Source organism: Pelmatolapia mariae, linkage group LG14, assembly GCF_036321145.2.
Source record: "Pelmatolapia mariae isolate MD_Pm_ZW linkage group LG14, Pm_UMD_F_2, whole genome shotgun sequence".
Lineage (NCBI taxonomy): Eukaryota > Metazoa > Chordata > Actinopteri > Cichliformes > Cichlidae > Pelmatolapia > Pelmatolapia mariae.
In genome coordinates, this window is record NC_086239.1 from 40,018,085 (window position 1) to 40,039,808 (window position 21,724).

At 43.9% G+C, this 21,724-nt stretch overlaps 4 protein-coding genes across 4 annotated transcripts; 1 reads left to right on the plus strand and 3 right to left on the minus strand.

Annotated features, from left to right (window-relative positions):
• Nucleotides 1-1,228: 1,228 nt before the first annotated feature.
• On the minus strand, nt 1,229-2,158 carry LOC134640735 (olfactory receptor 52K1-like). The gene has a single exon (XM_063492636.1). It carries the CDS (start codon nt 2,156-2,158, stop codon nt 1,229-1,231), a length of 930 nt encoding a protein of 309 aa, XP_063348706.1.
• A 4,834-nt stretch (nt 2,159-6,992) lies between these two features.
• On the minus strand, nt 6,993-8,472 carry LOC135933760 (golgin subfamily A member 6-like protein 2). Its single transcript, XM_065471918.1, has 3 exons — nt 8,450-8,472; nt 7,793-8,399; nt 6,993-7,658 (listed from the first exon to the last, which is right to left on the minus strand). Exons 1-3 carry the CDS (start codon nt 8,470-8,472, stop codon nt 6,993-6,995), a joined length of 1,296 nt encoding a protein of 431 aa, XP_065327990.1.
• Nucleotides 8,473-13,472: 5,000 nt separating this feature from the next.
• LOC134640736 (olfactory receptor 11A1-like) lies at nt 13,473-14,781 on the plus strand. The gene is made up of 2 exons (XM_063492637.1): nt 13,473-13,494; nt 13,877-14,781. The coding sequence occupies exons 1-2, from the start codon at nt 13,473-13,475 to the stop codon at nt 14,779-14,781; spliced, it is 927 nt and encodes a 308-aa protein (XP_063348707.1).
• Nucleotides 14,782-17,964: 3,183 nt separating this feature from the next.
• LOC134640737 (olfactory receptor 4B13-like) lies at nt 17,965-18,891 on the minus strand. The gene has a single exon (XM_063492638.2). It carries the CDS (start codon nt 18,889-18,891, stop codon nt 17,965-17,967), a length of 927 nt encoding a protein of 308 aa, XP_063348708.1.
• Between the last annotated feature and the right edge of the window lie 2,833 nt (nt 18,892-21,724).

Genomic DNA, 21,724 nt, shown 5'->3' on the forward strand with positions numbered 1-21,724 from the left:
GAGTAATCAGGACCCTACACCACCGGGCAGAACATGTTCCCTCTAAGCCTGAATCCTTTATCATCCGCAACTGAAAATAGTTGTGGATGATTACTATACCTTTCTAATGTGACGATGTTGTCTATTGTTGTTGTCCCTGGCTCTCTTTCTCTCTCTTTTACTCCCACTCTGTTCCTGTGCTACTGCGAGTGTAACTACCGCCCCTCCCCTCCCCCTTTTGCTTGGCTCAAGCACACGGCTCACGTGCAGAGTGAAGCGAAAAAAGTGCGAGAGAGAGGGTGAGAGAAAGAAAAAAAACCCAATCCCACGGCTCCCAATAAGGAGCCGGCTCGCGTCGTTCACTTCAAAGAGTTGGCTCTAAGAGCCGTTTCCTTCACGACTGACACATCACTATGAAGTGCCTCCTCAAGAGCGACAGACACAGAGAGGATAAATGTTTACAGAGGTTTTTTTAACATGAATGTTCAAGATGTTCAATAAACATGTTAAGTGCGTACATTTCCCCTTTTTACTCAAGTCATTCATTCATTTTAATATAGAATAAAAATGAATGATATTTAATCGTGATTAATCAGAATTAATCCACAGAGTGAATCTGATTACAAATTTTAATTGTTTGACACCACTAATATGTACTATATATGAGTGTATACTTACCTGTTAGTATATAGGTTTTATGTATAGGTTGCATTTCACACGAGAGAACCTGTGTAAAAAGATTTAAGAAATCTATTCAAATTCTCTTTGAATTTAAGGATACATTCTTTGTGTTTATTCTGCATTTGCTTCATTATATTGCATAAATGTCAGTTACATATAAAGTTGAAAAAATAAAATTGCAATCAGACTATTGATCAAATAATTGTGATTACTTTTTTTTTTAATCTATTGACAGCACAAGTTATTATGCTTATCTGTAAATAATGAATATCTGCAACCACCTAAAGGGTGGGTTTTTGCTAGTATTAATAATTCATATGTTGATGCCACAGCCATATTGTTAAAGAGATATATATTTTCAAACGTACTCTGTACATCTCTTGACATGCACGTATTCCAAAATTGAGTCGTTTGATTTACTTTAAAGCTCATACCAGTCACTGAAAAACATCCAGGTTAAACTGACCATCACTGGGTGGTTCTTAACCCTTTATTGACCGGCCCTTCAAATTTACCTGTAAAATGGGCCCGCCGGTGGGCCCATGGTCAATAAAGGGTTAAGAAAAGTTCAGATTCTCAGTGTTTTCAGGATGTGCTGTCGGATCTCGGCAGTTCTGATGCCGTAGATGATGGGGTTGAAACAGCTTGGAAAGAACAGGTACAGTATGCTGAAGAAAATCCTAATGGCTGCAGGGAGACCGTTTCTTATTCGATATGAGAGGAAAGCTGTGAGTATGATGGTCAGACTAACAGTCATGACCACGATGTGTGTAACACAGGTGTGAAGAGCTTTGGCACTTGACTTTCCTGAGCTCAACACAGAGCTGAATATGACTGTGTAAGAGGCAGTGATGAGGAAGAAGTCAGTCACAGGGACAGAGAAGACTGTGATCAACCCAGCCACACTGTTGACGGTGGTGCTTCCACAGGCCAGCTCCACCAAGGCCATGTGCTCACAGAAGCAGTGGTTTATCACATTTCTCAGACAGAATGGCAATTTTCCAGCCAGACTGACCACCACCAAGACAACAAACATATTTCTGATGGAAGAAGGGATTACAAATTTAAGAAATTTTGCCAAAGCCATTTGTTCATGATAGTAGAGTGGGGTGCAGATGGCAAAGTAACGATCCAGAGCCATCCACAGCAGCAGAGTGGACTGAAAGGCTCCTAACAAGTGCACGAAATACATCTGAACAAGGCAGCCGATGAGAGAGATCCCCCTCCAGTCAAACAGGAAGCTCAGCAGCATGTGGGGAACAAAGAATACAGGGAGGCTGAGGTCAATGCACGCCATGCTGGCAATGAGGATGTACATCGGCGAGTGGAGGCTTCTCTGTGAAACAATCACGTACACCAGCAGGGAGTTAGCAAACAGTGATACAACAAACATGAAGGAGAACGGGATGAAGAGGAACGGCCTCAGCTCTCCAAGTTCACTAAAGCCATCCAGGAAGAAATATTTGTGTGAGGAGATGTTCTCCTTCACTGCCTCCATCTCTGTCGCCTCCCAAACCCTCCTAGTTTTTAGCTGGATCAGGCTGAAATGAGACACAAAATCAGAATAATTTAATACAAATTGAAAGAACTGATAAAGACAGCTGGAGCCAAAGACACAGACTCGGTGTTCTGTTGACACTGCAACCTTCCAGGTTGGCTAACAGACGGTTAACCCCTTTTTATAGAATACAGCCTGTAGTTTCTCTTTGCAGCATAAAAAGGATTTGTTTAACAGCAGTCAGTAGACTGACCAATACTCAGAGCAATGGGAAAGTCTAAACTCTTCCTCACAGATAAGAGGAAATGAGTTAAGATCTTTAGAAACAAACGAGGAACCACAAAGTCCCAACCCTGCCATGAACTACAAACTGCTGCAACACCAGTGTCACTGTTTATGCCTCTTGCATGAAAGTGTGATACATACAACAGTCATCTTTACACACATTGATATCTTCTAAACAGAGACGGTGTGCCATGTTTTATGTCTGTGTCCACTGATCTTTGTCAAACCGTTCACAGAATTCTGAGATCCATGAATGTGGCTCAAGGACCATCTACAATGAACATTCAAAAGTTAGAGCTGTTTCTGTTTGTCAGATACTTATTGAATCAAGTAGCTCCTTCACCATTTTCACATGGACTCTTTTCTTATTCAGAACTATGCACATAAACTTTATCCATGACATAAATATTGGAAGCTGAACCTACAAATGTTAAAGGATTTATGAAATCAAGCAGGAGAAAGCTTCATTACACAGTTGTGTGATTTCCACCTCACTCTTTCCTTAGTTTGTAGTCAGTGTTTTGCACATTATGATTCTACTTGCGGTTCAGACTCTCAGCTATTTCATGTCAGTGGAGCCCTCCCTCCCCTCTTCACTTCTCACCATTCTTGTAGGTTTTTTTCTACCTCGCCTTTGACTCAAAGGTCTACTTTAGTATGTTTAATATTCAAATAACAACAGTTAGGGAACGACAAAAATCTGATAAAAACAGGAGACTCAGACGGTGTGGTGTGCTTTCCACTGCATGAAAAGTTTGAACTGGCTCAACATCAGCTGTTAGTGAAAAACACACGAGCAGCACAAATGATCACAGCAAACAAACCTCACTCACAGCCACGGCAGCTCATGTGTCCTCTCAGAGTTCACAGGGTTCACATTGAAGACGACACTGAAAGCACACTCAGAACAATCACAGGGTTCAGTGAAAAATCAGCCGGTTCCTCAGTCGGGTTCAGGGGTTTAGTTTTCTAGAGAGGACAGTCAGCAGAAATATTAGAGTACGGGAACTCTCTGCTGCATATAAAGAAGAATGAAGATCTTTATGAAACATTATTTATAAAGAGTCAGAGGTTACCTAATTGTTCCTGAATGTAAATAAATGAGCAGGTTTTACTTGCAGACTGTGTGTCTTGATTGCAGGCTGATGGTGTCAAACCCTGATCCACCTTCATCCATTCCTCCATCCACCTGTCCCTGCTGATCTGACTGAGCACTTTAATACTCTCCGTCTGACGCGACCACTTTGCAACCCTGTTGTTGTGTGCAACGCGGTAAAGGGCTAGGGCGCCTGAGTGCAGCTTAATATGCAATAAGGTAATCAGCTTGCTTGACTAGCAAGCTACTAGGAGGAGAAATCTGCTCTCTCTTTCTAGTCCCTGTCAGGACTCTTGCTGGAGCATTTTGGATTAACTGAAGGCTTTTCAGGGAGTTTTTAGGACTTCCTGATAACAATGAATTACAGTAGTCCAGCCTGGAAGTAATAAATGCATGAACTAGTTTTTCAGCTTCACTCTGAGACAGGATATTTCTAATTTTTGAGATGTTGCGCAATGCACATATTTGTTTAATATGTGCATTGAAGGACATGTTTTGGTCAAAAGTGTCAACCACTAATGGGTCGGGTGGATATAGCAAGTATGTCCAGACCCTGCATGACTGCCTGTCAGTGCCGTACCGCATTGGTTTTGTTTAATAATAAGTGTTCCACTGTGTAAAATAGCGGTATGTCATTTAAGCTAAGCATATATTGTGTTTATTAAGAGGTTCATGTACTGTCTGATGAGAGTGTGAGGAGTTTGTGTACATGTTTCATTTTAAATTATCTGCCGCGATTTCGGGCTACATTTCTGCTTGTTCGCAGCACACCTGCAAAGTAATGGAAGAAGGAGCAGTAGCTTTTCAGCTACTATTTGATAGTAGTCCCGCTATGTTAATTTACCTGAACCCAGTTGTAAAGGTGCCTTCATTACATGAATAATTTTATGTAATGTGTTTTTTGTTGTACTTGTTGGCTTTCACTATGTGTTAATACTCACGCAGTGTTTACTGTGATTTGCAAAGGGCCAGCAGCAGAGTTGGAGTGGTGTTTGCCCCAGCACCTAAATAAACGGCGCGGTCCAAGCAACAAATTGAATGCCTGTGTCTGACTGGTCTCTCTACTGTGCACCCCAATCCAACACAAAACTACACAACGCAGAGTCCGGGGTGTAGGGAGGCCCCTGCACTGGTTGGGTTACAATTGCAAAGCAGTAATAAGACCTTCCGGCAGTGTGATGCCCGGTTCTTCCTTTATTCCCGATTCGCAAATGCAGCAGCAGGGTTCTTGTCATCGAGTTGACAGTTTCTCACATGATCTACACAGAGTTTCCAGTTTCTATGCATTTATCATGGCAAAAAGCAGCAATGAATCCTACTAGCAGTGGGATGTCAGGTTCTTTCTTTATCCCTCATTCGCAAAGCAGCAGCAAGCTTCTATCAATGAGTTGCCAGTCTCTCTGCATTTACCATCAGAAAAAAACAGCCAATCCTTCTAGCTCTCGGATGCGAGGTTCCCTATTTCTGTCATTTGCAAAATGCAGCAGCAAGCTTTTGGCACTGGAATGCCAGGTTCTTTCTTTTTCTTTAATTTGCAAATGCAGCAGCATGCTCTCTACCATCGAGTTGCCAGTTTCTCTGCATTCATCATGGCAAAAAGCAGCAGCAAATTGTCCTACCACTGGGACGCCAATTTCTCCATATCTAGCCTTCATATGCTAAGCAGCTGATGTTCCTTTTGGCACTAAGAAAACCAGGATCTCTGTCTCTATTCTTCATTTGCAAATGCAGACAATAGCTCTTTGCACCAAGATTCCAGGTTGTGTTCCGTAACCTTCCTACGCAAATACAGCAGCTCACTCTTCCAGCACTGGATTAGCAGCTTCTGCCATCAATCATTCGCAAAAAACCCAAAACAACCAAAATGTCATGATCCTGGGTCTTTTGACCCAGCGTTTTGTGTTTTCTATTATTGTGATTTTGGTTCTGTTCTTCCTCAGTTTAGTGTTTAGTCTTTTCTGCCCGTGTATTCCTGTGTCAAGTCCACGTTTCTTAGTCTGTGTCCTTGCATGTGTAAGTTCCTGTTTTATTTTGTAGGTCTGTGTCTCTCGTTAGTGTTTCTAGTTTCACTCCCCTTGTCTCGTTATGTCCAATTACTCCCAGCCGTGCCTCCCTCCTGTTTCCCATTTCCTGATTGCCCTGTGTGTATTTAAGCCCTGTGTTTTCTCGTGTGTGTTGCTGGTTCGTCTGTGTATCTTCCTCCGTCCTCCTTTGGTTTCCCTGTATCCTGCTACGTCTCCCTGCATCTCTGTTTCATGTCTCAAGATTTCAGGTTTGTTTTTCCTTAGCTTTTCCCAGTTCAGGTTACTCTTTGGTTTTTGCTTGTGTCCACCACGTTCCTGTTTCGTTCGCCCCTCATGTAAATAAAGCTCGCTCACTTCTGAAGCAGTCTGCATCTTGGGTCCTTAATAACACACACACGGCTTGCCCCGGCAACCCGTGATAGTACGAACCAGCCAGCATGGACCCAGCAGTTTGCAACCCTTCTGAGGAGCTAAAAGATGACATCATTTACAATGTTGAGATACTCCTCAACCTGTGGCTGGAACACCCCCCGGAGGAGCTTCGTTGCGCGGTGGAAACACACCTACAGCAGCTCTTCTCTGGTCTTCCGTGGCTGTTTGGATCGCTTTCCCCGACCATACAGGCCTTTCTTCAGAACACACCACACCTTCTCCCAGCCACCACTGCTTCACTGCCTGACCCACTGGATGTGGTTTTGCCCGGCCCGTCTGAGCCATCTGCGGGGAGGAAACGGCGCGTCACCCCACAGCCGGACGTGGGGACTTCAGAATTGCCGGCTGTGGTGAGTGAGGACTCTTTTTCTGTTTTGGACTGTGGAACTGTTTATTCCGGGGCTGTGTTTTGTGCGGCAGATAATAATATGAACAGCTTATCGCCTGCTCAGCAGCCTTCGGCTCAGTTAGCTGCCCAGCCACAAGCTCGTTTAGCTGCCCAGCCACAAGCTCGTTTAGCTGCCCAGCCACAAGCTCATTTAGCTGCCCAGCCACAAGCTCGTTTAGCTGCCCAGCCACAAGCTCGTTTACCTGCCCAGCAGTCACCAGTGTCCCCGCTACCTGTAGCTCAGTCTCCACTAGCACGGTCTCCAGGGTCTCCCGTAGTTCAGCTGTCAGTGTCTCCAGTGTCTCCCGTAGTTCAGCTTCCAGTGTCTCCAGCCTCGCTACCTGTAGCTCAGTCTCCAGCCTCGCTACCCGTAGCCCAGGCTCCAGTGTCCCCGCTACCCGTAGCTCAGGCTCCAGTGTCACCGCTAGCTCTGTCACTCATTCTGTCACCAGTCTCACTCATTCATTCCATGCAGGGAGAAAATCTAATTTCCACCCAGGGTGTTTCTCGCGTTTTAGCTGCTTTGGGCACAGTTATGCACTCCCCAGAGGCTAGGTTTCAGTCCCCAGCTGATTCTGGATCCCTGAAGGTTAAGCAACCCCAAGAGAACTACACCATGTCAGCACTGTCTGGGCAGAGCCAGTGCTCAGTGCAGCGCCAGTTGCCTTCATGTCTGCCAGAGGACTCCATGCTTGCTGGCTTTGGGATAGCCTCCGCTGGAGGGTCCGAGGGATCCGTCCAGCCTGCTTCGCCTCCGGCGCCTCCGTCTCCAGCTTCCATGCCATCGCCTGCAGCGCCACCGCCTCCGGCTTCCACGTTGTCGCCTCCGGCGCCACCGTCTCCGGCTTCCACGCCGTCGCCTGCAGCACCACCGTCTCTGGCTTCCACACCGTCGCCTGCAGCGCCACCGTCTCCGACTTCCATGCCGTCGCCTGCAGCGCCTTCATCCTCGTCTGGTCCAGCCTTCGTGTCTTCGCCCTCGTCTGGTCCAGCCTCCTTGTCGTCGCCCTCGTCTGGTCCAGCCTCCGTGTCTTCGCCCTCGTCTGGTCCAGCCTCCGTGTCTACGCCTTCGTCTGGTCCAGCCTCCGTGTCGTCGCCCTCGTCTGGTCTAGCCTCCGTGTCGTCGCCCTCGTCTGGTCCAGCCTCCGTGTCTTCGCCCTCGTCTGGTCCAGCATCCGTGTCTTCGCCCTCGCCTTGTCCAGCCTCATCATCCCTGCCTGCAGCAGCCTCATCATCCCCGCCTGCAGCAGCCTCATCATCCCCGCCTGCAGCAGCCTCATCATCCCCGCCTGCAGCAGCCTCATCATCTCCGCCTGCAGCAGCCTCATCATCTCCGCCTGCAGCAGCCTCATCAGCCTCGCCTGCAGCAGCCTCATCAGCCTCGCCTGCAGCAGCCTCATCAGCCTCGCCTGCAGCAGCCTCATCATCCCCGCCTGCAGCAGCCTCATCAGCCTCGCCTGCAGCAGCCTCATCAGCCTCGCCTGCAGCTTCGCCTTCGTCCACTCCAGCCTCTGCAGCGTCAGCTTCGCCTTCGTCCACACCTGCAGCTTCGCCTTCGCCTGGTCCAGCTTCGCCTTTGCCTTCAGCGTCGCCTTTGCCTGCCTCGTCTGCGCTTTCAGCGTCGCCTGGTCCTGCCTCGTCTGCGCCTTCAGCCTCGTCTGGTCCTGCGGTTGACTCACCACTTCCTCGTCCACACCCAGCATGGCCGGCCTTACCTCGACTTCACCAGCCACTTTCCAGGCCACTGGCTGGGCGTCATTACCGCCGTGGGCAGCCTCCGGACCAGCACTGTCGTCTCCTTCGCCTGCGTCGCCGCAGCTGCCTTCCGCGCGGCCGGCCTCCGGACCGCCTCTGTCGTCGTCGCCGCTGCTGCCTTCCGCACGGCCGGCCTCTGGACCAGCTCTGTTGTCGTCGCCGCCGCTGCCTTCCGCGCAGCCTTCCGCGCAGCCGGCCTCCAGACGCCCTTTACCTGAGTTGCCGCCGTTGCCTTCCGCACGCTCGGCCTCTGGACCAGCTCTGTCACCTGCGTCACTACCACTTTTCACGTGGTCGGCCCCCTGACTTACTCTATGAACTGTTGAGCCGCCATCTGCTGGCCCGGCCCCCTGAACTGGTCAGTTTTGGACCCCTGTGCTGCTGGCCTCCCGGTCAGCTCCCTGAACTGGTTTTGGACTTCGAACTTTTGGGCCGGCGACCTCCGGGTCGACCCCCTGAAATGGACTGTTTTGGACCCCTGTCTTACTGGCCTCCCGCTCAGCCGCCTGAACTGAGTTGTGTTGAACTGTTGTGCCGCGGGCTCTGTGCCAGCCCCCTGAACTGCATTTGGACTATTTTCTTGGGCTCCAGTGTTTCCTGTGGACTGTTTTTGTTTTCCGTTTTGATTTTCCAGAGGTGTGGGACTCTCCCCAGCCTCAGGCTCAGGTTGAAAAGGTGCTCCATCACCCCACACAGTTGGTCTGCGCAAGACCTGACAACCCTTGAGCTGATGCCATCTGGACCCGCTGCCTTTTCAGCTTTAATCCACAGGGGGGGAGGGGGGGTATCTATTTTAATTTTCAAGTTAATTTCAATGTATTTATTTATACAGCACCAAAACACAACAAAAGTGGCTTCAGGGCGATTAATGTTTTAAGGTAGACACTACAATAACACATACAGAGAGAAACCCAACAATCATATGACCTCCTATGAGCAAGCACTTTGGCGACAGTAGGAAGGAAAAACTCACTTTTAACAGGAAGTAACCTCCGACAGAACCAGGCTCAGGGAGGGGCGGGGCCATCTGCTGCGACCAGTTGGGGTGAGAGAAGGAAGACAGGATAAAGACATGCTGTGGAAGAGAGACAGAGATTAATAACAAGTACGATTCGGTGCAGAGAGTTTTATTAACACATAAGCTGTGTCCAGTAGCGGTTTTTGATAGGGGCGCCAGAGGGAGTGTTTGCCCAGGGCACCAAACAGGCTAGGACTGCCACTGGCTGTGTCCCAAAACGTAGGCCACATCCTTCGGAGGAACCCGGCCTTCGCAGTCTACATGGACCGGGTCCTTCGAAGACCGACAAGGCCGGAAGTGTGAGGCTGTGAAATTGGACGGTCTAACCTTCAGATTAGCGTCACCGCTGTCTGGGTGGAGTTTAATAAACCCGGCCGTCTGCTCTTTGCTATCTAAACTATAACAGGACACTGGAGTAAACTCTCGACCATCTCACACTTCTGTTTAATCAGGTTTCTGTTTGATGTTTATTCAGCTGTGTGAAAACCACCCGATGGATTAATAAAGTTTTATTTAATCTAATAACTTTGATCTCAGCCAAACCGATTTACTCTGGATAGAGCTGGGCGATATAAGATTTCTTCATATCACGATATGTTTTTTTCATTTCAGGCGATAACGATATATATCACGATATAAGCCAAATAACTATATTTGTAAGATTTAAATGTGCCGTTGCTCACAAGTAAAATGTGAAATAATCAGCAGCTTGTTTTGATTTAAATATTTATTTCCCATAATAAGTTCAACAGGGTAGATGTACTTAAGGAACATCAGACATCAGTTTCAGATAAATAAAGGCAAATATTGCAAACTACACAAAAGGCAGCCGCTAAAGCGTTTAAGTTTCAAAATAGAACAAAACAGACTACTAAATTGTCAATTCCACTTAGAAACAAATTATTAATTCTAAAAATAAATCTTAGTTTGTTTTACAGAAGAACAGACAAAATTGGCTAACTTTTGTCAATATCAAATAAACTGAGAACTAAAAGGAAATTCTCAATCTCTCCTTGTTGTATAGCTTAGCTTTTCAAACAGTTTTAACAGTTACTTTAGTCTGACAAAAGCCAAATGACGAATTAGCGCTTTCAGTCAGAGATTGAGCATGCACCGGTTTATTGTATTTCAAGACTTTCGGCACAATTTACAGTGCGCGCTACTCTGTTTTTTGTCAGACTTGAAATAGCCGAAATACCTTCACACTACGGAACTTCTATGGCCCTTCCGTTCAACAATCTCTCCGGCACTGGAACCATCATCTGTTTTTTCTTCGGTAACCTTCGCTCACGCTCTCGGTTGATTTTTCTTCTAGTCGGCAAACTCATTTCCTTCATTACCCGGGCGGCACGGCGGATAGCTGCTTCCCAAACAAATACACATGTGCGCCTTGGCACTTGTGCTGTACGTAACAAGTCACGTGACGTGACGCTGCGGCTGTGATTGGTTCGGCTCTGCGCTACTTAATTTGGATTGGCTGGTGTTCTTTTTTTTTTTAAGAGGACAAGAGAGATGAGGCCTATCGCAATAGTTTAATTTTTCTATCGAGAAAAAGTTATTTCGCAATACATATCGTTATCGTTCTATTGCCCAGCTCTAACTCCGGAACAAATAACACACCAAAAAAGCCAAACAATTACATTTTGAAGTTATCTGAGTGACTTATATATCATGTTTAACCCGAGTAGCGAAAGACAGCGGGGTCTGAAAACAATGAAGCCGGGAGTTTGCCGTTCTCGCCCCGGTCAGCTATCGAGCTGGTGGGTAACAGACGTCTCAGAAAACGTCGGAGCACTTTTGCAAATATGCGATGTCTTGATAAACTGAGCAGATATTTGAAGTTTACACAGCTACATTCTCGCCTGAAAATATCTTAAAAGTTTATTTTGTGACCCAGAAAGATTAATAAGAGTAACATTAAAACTTAGTAGCTGCCGCGATTGTTTGAAACTGGAATTGGCTGGGCCGCGCTATGAATTCTGGGATATGGTGGGCCACGAAGGACACACCCGACCCATCCTTCAAACTTGGGGAAATGAAGGACGCATTTGTCGGACACATTTGAAGGAGTCAACGAATTTGGACAGCCTTCGTTGCGTCGCTGTGACGTCAAATGCGGCCTCCGAAGGATGCAGCCTACGTTTTGGGACACAGCTATGGTGAGTGAAGAAGAAACACCCAGTGCATCATGGGACTCCCCCAGCAGTCTACACCTATTGCAGCATAACTAAGGGAGGATTCAGGGCCAACTGATCCAGGCCTAACTATATAGTCTATGAAAAAGGAAAGTTTTATTCCTCCCATTCTACTTTTAAATACTCTAGGCACAACAAGTAACTATATGCTTTAGTAAACAGCTTTAGTGAAGGTTACAAATGATCTTCTTATGGCCTCTGACAGTGGACTCATCTCTGTGCTTGTCCTGCTAGACCTCAGTGCAGCGTTCGATACTGCCGACCATAATATCCTATTAGAGCGATTAGAGCACGCTGTAGGTATTACAGGTACTGCACTGCAGTGGTTTGTATCATATCTATCTAATAGACTCAAATTTGTACATGTAAATGGAGAGTCATCTTGTCATGTTTGGTGCTGTGGCAGGCAGGATGTAGGACCCAAATGCAGGCTCATAAACAGAAAAGTAAACTCAAAGAGGCAGCTTTATTGCTGTACATGCAAGAGCCAATTATAAAGTGCTAACCCAAACTCTGAAATCTAGAAACATGGAACTAAAACTAGGAAACTGGGGAAATTACAGCGGACAGAGAAAAACACAGGGCTTATATACACAACTCTGTAATGAGGGAACAGGAAACAGGAGGGAAACACAGCTAGGACTAATCTGATATAACAAAGTGAGGAGGAAGCAAAACTGAAAACCCAGGACACAAGACCTTCAGAGTAAAACAGGAAATACAAGACAGGCACAGAGAAACCAACTAAACAAGGAGACACAGCACACGGAAGACAGAGCGAACATGAATCACAGAGACAAGAGTACCAAATGAGACATGGAGAGATGTCTAACTGGGGAAACGCACATGGCACACATGGAACACGGCAGCTCGAATGGAGACTCATACACTAGCATTTCCCCCACATTTGCAACTACAAACAGACCTGCAATACAAACTTATTCAGGAACAGTTTTTAACAAAAAGCCTGATTACACAACAACAGCAGTGATGGTGATACTGGCACAGTTTAACGTGGAGGCGGAGTATGTTTATGCACCATGACGAGTAAAGAGGCAGAGCTGTTACTGGTTGAGTGAAAGAAAACAGTCACAGTCCCTGTGATCACCATTAAAATCTTTACTGGGTAAAAGCTAGTGTGAGTCCATCAACAAAGCCCCTGATCAACAAACTCTGACATGAAGAAAAGTGAACTCTGTAGCTGCTCCATCCACCGCCGTTCATTTTACAAATAATCAGCAGTAAAGCTCCAGAAGTTGTATTAAAATACACGGACGAATTGATAACTTAGTCTGATGCATGTTTAAATTACACAGCTTAATGAAGGCTGAAGGACGCTGTCCAATTTTACATGGAAGCCATTAAGGGGGTGTCTAAAGGGTTTTCATAAAAGATTTTTAGATTGAAAGTGAAATTATATTAAATACTATCTAAATTAAATTGTGGTAATATTTAAAAATATAAAAATTAAAGCTTTTTTCAAAATCGAATAAAGCCAATAAAAATGTACACGGGCCAGTAAAACTCTGAGTCACTGACCTGAAGGATTTTAGGTTGGAAACAGAATTATTGTTAATATTAATGAAGATATACACCATCATAACGTCTGTTTTCAGCATCAAAGCACAGGGCAAACTTCAAAATGCTGACACGCTCGCTTTTCTTCATTGCAGCCATCACATTCTCCTTTAAAGGACACGAACAGACATACTCATTTATTCAGGCACACATTTAAACACGCATGCACACATGTAAGAACACAGACTAAAGATTAATTTGTTATGCCTTAGTCTAAGCTGCACATTTATCTTATCTTATTTGACCCTACTTGAGAGTATTTATATATTTTTGCATTTAAGAAAATGTTTTATTTAAAAAATTGAATCTAATTACTGACACTTAAATCCAAATGGTTTGTTTTGTTTCTTTTTGACAAATGAGCAGTTAATTTTGAAAGACCTGTATTTTTTTTTAAGTCAGTCAATTACTAAAATAATCGATAGCTGCAGTCCTACTATGAAACACAAAATAATATTTTTAGGAAAGCACAGTAAAATGTCAATCTCAACGACCATGCAACATTCAGCATTTATTTGTTTATTTATCTGACAATAATAAAACATGAATATTAACCAGTGTGACCGTTCATAATGAGGTCACACTGCTGTGGGCGTCTTCTGAACATTTTAAAGAAGCTGAAGCACAGTTTCAGCGACTCCAGCAGGCTGAAGCTGACTCAGACTCACTGAACGTTTCAGGCTTTGAGTTGTAAGTTGTAACTGGTTGTTGTTTTGGGGATTTTGCTCAGACTTTATCCATCATTGTCGATCTGTTTAACAATATTTAGACTTCTGTATACGGCTTCAAATTTTAGTTCTACGTCATGCAAAACAAACACAAGTTTGAAACAGCTGCCTTACAGCTTCCAGTCAAGTCAACACCAAAATGCAAAGAACTGTTTTTTCGTGTGAACAATAGTAACTGAATGAAAACAAGGCTCATGAAAAATTCCACACAGCTTTTAGATTTCATACTTGGTGCCTACTTTGACGGTGGGCCTTTCAGGTACTTATATTTTACTATTGCCATGTCTCTGTATGTGTTTATAATTGGATCTAACCTCCTGCTGATTGTGGTTATCTGTGTGAACAGAAGCTTACATGAACCTATGTACATGTTTCTGTGCAGCCTGTTTGTGAATGAGCTGTATGGTAGTACAGGGCTGTTTCCGTTCCTCCTGGTTCAGATCCTCTCTGATGTTCACACTGTTTCTGCTCCTCTGTGCTTCCTGCAGGTTTTCTCTGTGTACTCTTATGGAAGTGTAGAGTTTTTAAACTTAGCCGTCATGTCTTATGACAGGTATCTTGCTATCTGTTGTCCTCTGCAATACAACGAACTGATGACATCTAACAAAGTTACTAAACTCATTGTAGCGATATGGTCACCACCACTTCTTGTGAATTTCCTGACACTGCCTTTGATCGTTCCTTTAAAACGGTGTGGAAACATTATAAACAAAGTGTACTGTGACAACCATTCCATCGTGAAGCTGGCCTGCTCTGACACCACACTGAATAACATCTATGGACTCACTGTTAGTGCCTTGTCAGTCTTTGGGCCTTTAATTGTAATTCTGTACACCTACACGAGGATCCTGAAAGTCTGTTTTTCTGGATCCAAACAGACTCGACAGAAAGCCGTCAGCACCTGCACGCCTCACCTCGCTTCTCTGCTCAACTTCTCCTTTGGAGCCTGCTTTGAAATACTGCAGAGCAGATTTAACATGAACAGTTCACCAAATATGTTGAGGATATTTCTATCACTTTACTTTCTAACATGCCCACCACTCTTCAACCCTTTAATGTATGGACTGAATCTCTCCAAAATCCGTGTAACATGTAAAAATCTTATAACACATATAATTTGTTAGTATGAACTAATACATTTTGAGATTTTCCTTTATGTTATTGGACCATTTTATCTAATTGTGTAAGTATATAGTATATTATAGTATATAATATACTAATATAAGTGCTATAAGTATATTTACTCATACTGAACTCCAACCTGATTTAGTTTTGTTAATACAAACTCAGAATTTATTGTACTAAAGTAAAGCTGTATGAAACTTCTGTGTATAACTTTAAAGTGTTTATAGGGTCAACAAAATTTAGAAGCATTTTTTCACAATCCTGATGACACATTTTTAAAAGATATATTTTTACAAAATGACTCCTGAGTTCATCAAAATATATTTTAAACCTATATTAAAGTGTACGTTTTCTCCTTTAATCCTTCCTGTTGTGTTCGGGTCAAATCTGACCGATTTACAACTTAAAACACTCATAAATATAATGTTTTACATCTGATTGCCCCAAGGCCTTATGACATCCTCCACACTATGCACTTGAACATATAAAAGTGATCAGCACCTCTTTCATTGAATTTTGAGTGTTTTAATCAACTTTGTGGTGTTCCCAGTCAAAAGTGATCGCCATAGGAAATGAATGGGAATGAATGGGAATGAATGGGAGTGGACGGTCAGGGGAGAAGAAGCACGTTGGATTTTCATGAGTGAACGGAGCTGCACTACCACTGGGATCTGGGGAAGAGAACACCATTGGGACTTTGCAACTTTTTCACATTTGGAACTGTTTTTTGGGCACTGTAAATAAAATGCACTGTCTCCAGTCAATGAGAGCTCGACGCCTGGGTCCTTTCTTCCCGCTAACCTTGACATTTGAACCACATTTTCAAAAATGAGGAAAAGTTTAGTATGAAGTTTTAATAGTAGTAGTATAAGCTTTGCTGAGTAATTAAGCATTCCTGATGAACCTCTTTCTACACAATCATGTTTAGCCAGTTTAGCCATGAGCTCACAACTTTGTGACCAGTTTACCTCCTTCAAATGGCAAGATAGTAATTCTCGATACAGTTGACAAGTTTTTCAAGGCTGCTGATTTCCTAGCCCTACAAAAGATTCCCACAGCTACAAAGACAGCTAATCTTATGGTGGAACATGTTTTGGTGCTCCATGAACTCCCTTTAAAAATGGTTTCAGATTGTGGTCCCCAGTTGGTGTCTCAAGTGTGGAGGACTTTCTGTAACATGCTGTGCGCTAAGGTTCGTTTGAGCTCTCTGCTCTATTGTTTTTCATAATCCTCCTTCTAACACACGTGCCCAGGGTAGACTATGTCTTTTTGAAGCCTCCCTCGAGTACCAGACTTTCATGTTTCCAGCCGTGGAGCAGGACCTGGGCTTTCCCTCCATCCATCATCTACAAAAGATTAACTGAGTATGGGAATGCACCAGGGTACCGTGGCAGCACACGGCTGAGCAGAACCATCACCTACCATCACCTGGCCTCGTGGTACACACAGGGTCAGAAGGTCTGGTTGTCTGCAAAGGACATTACTTTAAATGTATTTTCTAGGAAATTAGCCCTCCAGTTCATATGAAACATCAGCGCTTAGTCCTACAGCATTTAGTCTCAAACTGACTGCGTCTCTGAAATTCGTCCTACATTCCACGTGTGCCAGATTAAGCCTTTCTGGTGCTCTTCCCTTACAGTCACCTTCTTGTGCATTAACCCTTTGCAATCACAGTTTTTTTAAAAAAAAGTTTTTACAAGTATTAGCTTATTCCTCCACAGTGTGTGACGAAATCATGCTTTACAAAGGAGTTTTCTTTCTCTAGGCAATATCAAAGCAAGTTACTTAACTGTAATTTAAAAAAAAAAGAGTCCTGTAAGACTTTCTGTATTTTCTTTACATGTAAGACCAAAAATACTCTTTGATTTTCAAATGGTAAATGTACTGGCTCTTATACAGCCCCTTTCTACTCTAACTAAGCCCACAAAGGGCTTTACACAACTTGCCTCATTCAGTCATGAACACCTATTCACACAAGCACCCTTTTCTATGTTTTTTCTATCATAAGTGTGTTCTAACATTTCCACCAGTCTTGAAATAGACAAAAACAGAAGCAAAGAACTGAATGAAAGCATGCACACTTAGACATTTATTGGGGAAGATGATGTGATATTATATGATATAATAATAATATAATATATATTATTATCTGTAAGTGAGCTCATCCATCTATTAAACATCCTCACAATAGCTCCTGCACATAATCTTTAGCACACTGCAGATGGGCAGACAGTGTTCTTTGTCCAGAGAAATTGCTTTCCCCATACAGCACTGCCATGGACACCAGTGTTGTTCAGATCTCTCTTAAAGCTGGATCTATGAACAGTGGACAAGAGAGAGGCCTTATCTTCTTAGGAATTACTCAAGGTTCGTCTTTGCATCCACCAGGTGACTGGAAACCCATCTGAGAATTTGATTACCATTTTTTAAACACCCCAATAGAACATTTTCTAACATTTGAAAATGTAATATCATCTACTTTTGTAAATTTTCCCTATTAAACAGATAGTTAAGAGTGACACTAGTGGATGTTGAGAGATTAAGGAGGGAACATTCAGGATGAGACTAGAAGTGATGTAACCACAGACTGAGTTAAATGCAGCTGTGAGTTGAGTGTTTAAAATAGCTACCAGTGGGAGTAAAGGATACTGCTGGTTAGCACATGATAAAGTTGATAAACAAATGATAAGGTTACCTAGGCAACTAACGCCTCACATGTCTACTACTAATCGTCAGTCAAAACATGATGAGCAAACAGCAATTTACTTTATGTTTGTATTTTAGAGTTTGTTGCTAAGTCTCTCCTATAAGGAGAGACTTAGCAACAAACAAACAAACAAAGTCTCTCCTATAAGGAGAGACTTAGCCTTGAATTTCCTCTTTTTGAATTTCGACTGACTGTGGCTTAAAGTTCAACCTCTTCAGAGATACTTTTGCACATTTAAATCCTGTTGAGTAATGCTATGTCCAAGTTACTCAGAAATCAGATTTTTCATAGTACGATACATTTTCTCAAAGATTGCCATGAAGATCTAACTTCATTCAGTGTGCTAAAAATGATCAGGACAAGTAAAATACTGATTTCAATGCTGTCTCGTATACTAAAGTACAGATATGGAACATGCATTACGCACAACTAAATATGCATTAACGGGTAAACTGGGATGAAAAAGTACACACAACTATTTTATGTTTGTTATCAGACTTTTCCAGATGTTGCGGATTTTGGTCATTTTCAGGCCGTACATCACAGGATTGAAGAGCGGCTGGCATGTAAGAAAATATAATGATAAAAATATGCGCAGCATGTTTGGCACATTTTTCATATTAAATCTGCTCTGTAAAATTTCAAAGCTCGCTCCAAAGGAAAAGTTCAATATGGAAGCCAGGTGAGGCGTGCAGGTACTGACAGCTTTCTGTCTCGTCTGATCAGAACCAGAAAAACAAACCAGCAGAATCTTCATGTAGGTGTAAAGAATGAAAAGCAAAGCACCAAAGATTGTGCTAAAAGTAGCAAGGAGGCCATACAAGTTGATCACAGTGGTGTCTGAGCATGCCAACTTCACAACAGAGTGTGTGTCACAGTATACTTTGTAAATTGTGTTTCCACACAGCTGCAAACGTGAGGTCAAATATAACAAGGGAGCCATTGCAAAACAAGGATAGAACCACGTTACAGCTATAAGTATGCCGATTTTTTTTGATGTCATATGTGTGTTGTATTGCAGAGGACAGCAGATAGCGAGGTACCTGTCGTAAGACATGATGGCTAAATTTAAATATTCTACAGCCCCATATATATGTACACAGAAAACCTGCAGGAAACAGAGAGGAGCAGAAACAGTGTGAACATCAGAGAGGATCTGAACCAGGAGGGACGGAAACAGCCCTGTACTACCATACAGCTCATTCACAAACAGGCTGCACAGAAACATGTACATAGGTTCATGTAAGCTTCTGTTCACACAGATAACCACAATCAGCAGGACATTGGAACCTACAATGAAAATATATAAAGCAAGAATAACAATGAAGCACAAGTTAGTTACATGTCCTGTGTCAAAATAGCCAGCAAGGGTGAAAAAGGAGACCTGTGTGGTGTTTATCATGATTGTTCTTTGGATTTAGAACAATTGATTAGTTCAACTAAAAAATTATTAAACTATCTTTTGTTATAGAAGTATAAAAATTAAATATGTTTAAAGTTGGAGTGAAATGAGCCATCATGCAACCTAAATATCAAGTACAAATGAAGATAAGTGAGTGTAATAACACAGATAACAGAGTTTCATTTTCAGGCAACTTAAAAAAGTAAATAAAGGTTAGTTCAGAAATAAGTCATAAAAGATTTGTGACGTTGTGTGGTTTTGATCATTAGCCTGCTGTGCTGTGGCTCCTGTCCCAAGTGAGCTTAAACTCCACCTCAGCTTCTTATAAAGCTGCCTATAGAGAGGGAGGGGAGGGGGGCGTGTTCTGGGGAGCTTGCAGGAGTGCTGACAGACATATTCAACCTGTCCTTGGCCCATGCTGTGGTACCGGCCTGCTTCAAATCCACCTCCATCGTCCCGATACCCAAAACTCCAACCCATCAAGCCTCAACGACTACCGCCCAGTTGCACTCACCCCCATCATCACAAAGTGCTTAGAGCAGCTGGTCCTAGCACACTTCAAATCCTGTCTCCCACACAGCACAGAGGATGGAGTCTCCATCACGCTGCACTCTGTCCTCTCACACCTGGACAACAACAACACCTACGCCAGAATGCTGTTTATAGACTTCAGTTCAGCGTTCAATACAATCCTCCCCTCACAGCTCATCAGGAAACTGACAGACCTGGGCATCAGTTCCCTCATGTGCAAATGGTTACTGGACTTCCTGACCAACCACCCCCAACATGTCCGGCTGGATAACCGCTGCTCATCAACAATCACGATGAACACCGGTGTACCACAAGGCTGTGTGATGAGCCCTTTCCTCTACTCCCTCTTCACCCACGACTGCAGACCTGCTGATGGTTCCAACACCATCATTAAGTTTGCAGATGACACCACGGTGACTGGCCTCATCAATGACAACGATGAGGCCGCCTACAGGGAGGAGGTGGATCGTCTGGCTGAGTGGTGCAACAGAAACAACCTGCTGCTCAACACCGAGAAGACCAAGGAGCTCATCGTGGAGGAGGAATGCTGACCCACATCCACCCATCTACATTAAAGGGATGGCTGCGGAGCGTGTGAGCAGCTTCAAGTTCCTGGGAGTCCACATCTCCGAGGATCTCATCTGGACGACCAGCTGCTCCAAGCTGGTCAAGAAGGCTCACCAGCGCCTCTTCTTCCTGAGGACTCTGAGGTAGAACCACCTGTCCTCAGACATCCTGGTGAACTTCTATGCTGCACCATCGAGAGCATCCTGACCAACTGTATAACAGTCTGGTACGGGAGCTGCTCTGCCTCGGACCAGAAGGCCTTGCAGAGGGTTGTGAAAACTGCCCAGCGCATCGCCGGAGCACCACTTCCTGCCATAAATGACATCTACAGGAAGCGGTGTCTGAAAAGGGCTGGGAAAATCATCAAAGACCTACAGCCTGTACATACTTATAGTTATAGCATATTCATAACATACTTTTATACCGTGCACATTGCAACATACCCATAATAGACCCATATTTTGTACCCTCATACCTATAACAGACCCATTTCTGTAATATATCTATATATCTATATCATTGCTAATATATATTTTGTAATATATTTATATTATGGCTAAAGCACTTTTGGATGGATGCAAACTGCATTTCGTTGCCTTGTATTTGTGACATGTGCAATGACAATAAAGTTGATTCTATTCTATTCTATTCTCCTTTCCAGCACCCTGGGTATTTAGGAACCCCTTTCTTGATCTAGCTGCTTTAGCTAATTATAGACAAATTTCTAAACTTGTTTTAATTAAAAAAAAATCTTGAAATAATATTTGTCAAATAGTTAACTGATCATTTTGAAAGGAATGGTTAATTTAAAGAGAAATTTAGAGTGCATCATAGAACAGGTAGAACAGGTAATTACCTAAAGACTGAGCTCATGGATACAAAAAGTGAAAACGAATTTCCTCTGAAGGGCAGCTGGCCTCTCCCTTGGCGAAATGATGAGGAGTTCAGTCATTTGAGCTGAGCTCAGAGTAGAACCCCTACTTCTCTACATTGGAAGGAGCTGGTTAAGCTGGTTCGGACATCTGACAAGGATGCCTCCTGGGTGGCTTCTGGGGTAAGTGTTTCTGCCATGTCCGACTACTGCACTACTCTAGCAGAGACCCAGCACATCCGCATCACTGCAGACGCAGCACCAATCCATCTGTCGATCTCCCGCTCCCTTCTCCTGTTACTCGTGAACAAGACCCAGAGATACTTAAACTCTTCCGCTTGGGGCAAGAACTTGTCCCTGACCGGGAGTGGGCACTCCACCATTTTCTGGCTGAGGTCCATGGCCTCAGAGTTGCAATGCTGATTCTCATTCCCACCACTTCACACTCCGCTGTGAACAGTTCCAGTGCGAGTTGGAGGCCATCACCTGATGAAGCTGGAAAAAGCAGAGATGTAGGACTATCTGAGATGACCCAAGTAGAGGTCCTTCACCACTTGGCTATGTCTAGAGAGTCTGTCCATAAAAATTACAAACACAATGTGTAACTGTCACGGTCCTGGGTCATTTGGCCTGGTGTTTTGTGTTTATTATTATGATATTGTGTTCTAGTGTATTCTGTCTATGTATTTGGGTTTAGACGTTTTAGTTCTTAGGGTTTGTTTCCACGCTTCGTGTGTTTTGTGTATGCCTGTGTGTTCCCTCCCTGTTGCCATGTGTGATGTCTTGTGTTAAGCTCGTGTCTGTGCATACCTGTTGTATTTCCTGTTTTACTTTGATAGTCCCTGTCCTGTGTGTAGTGTGTCT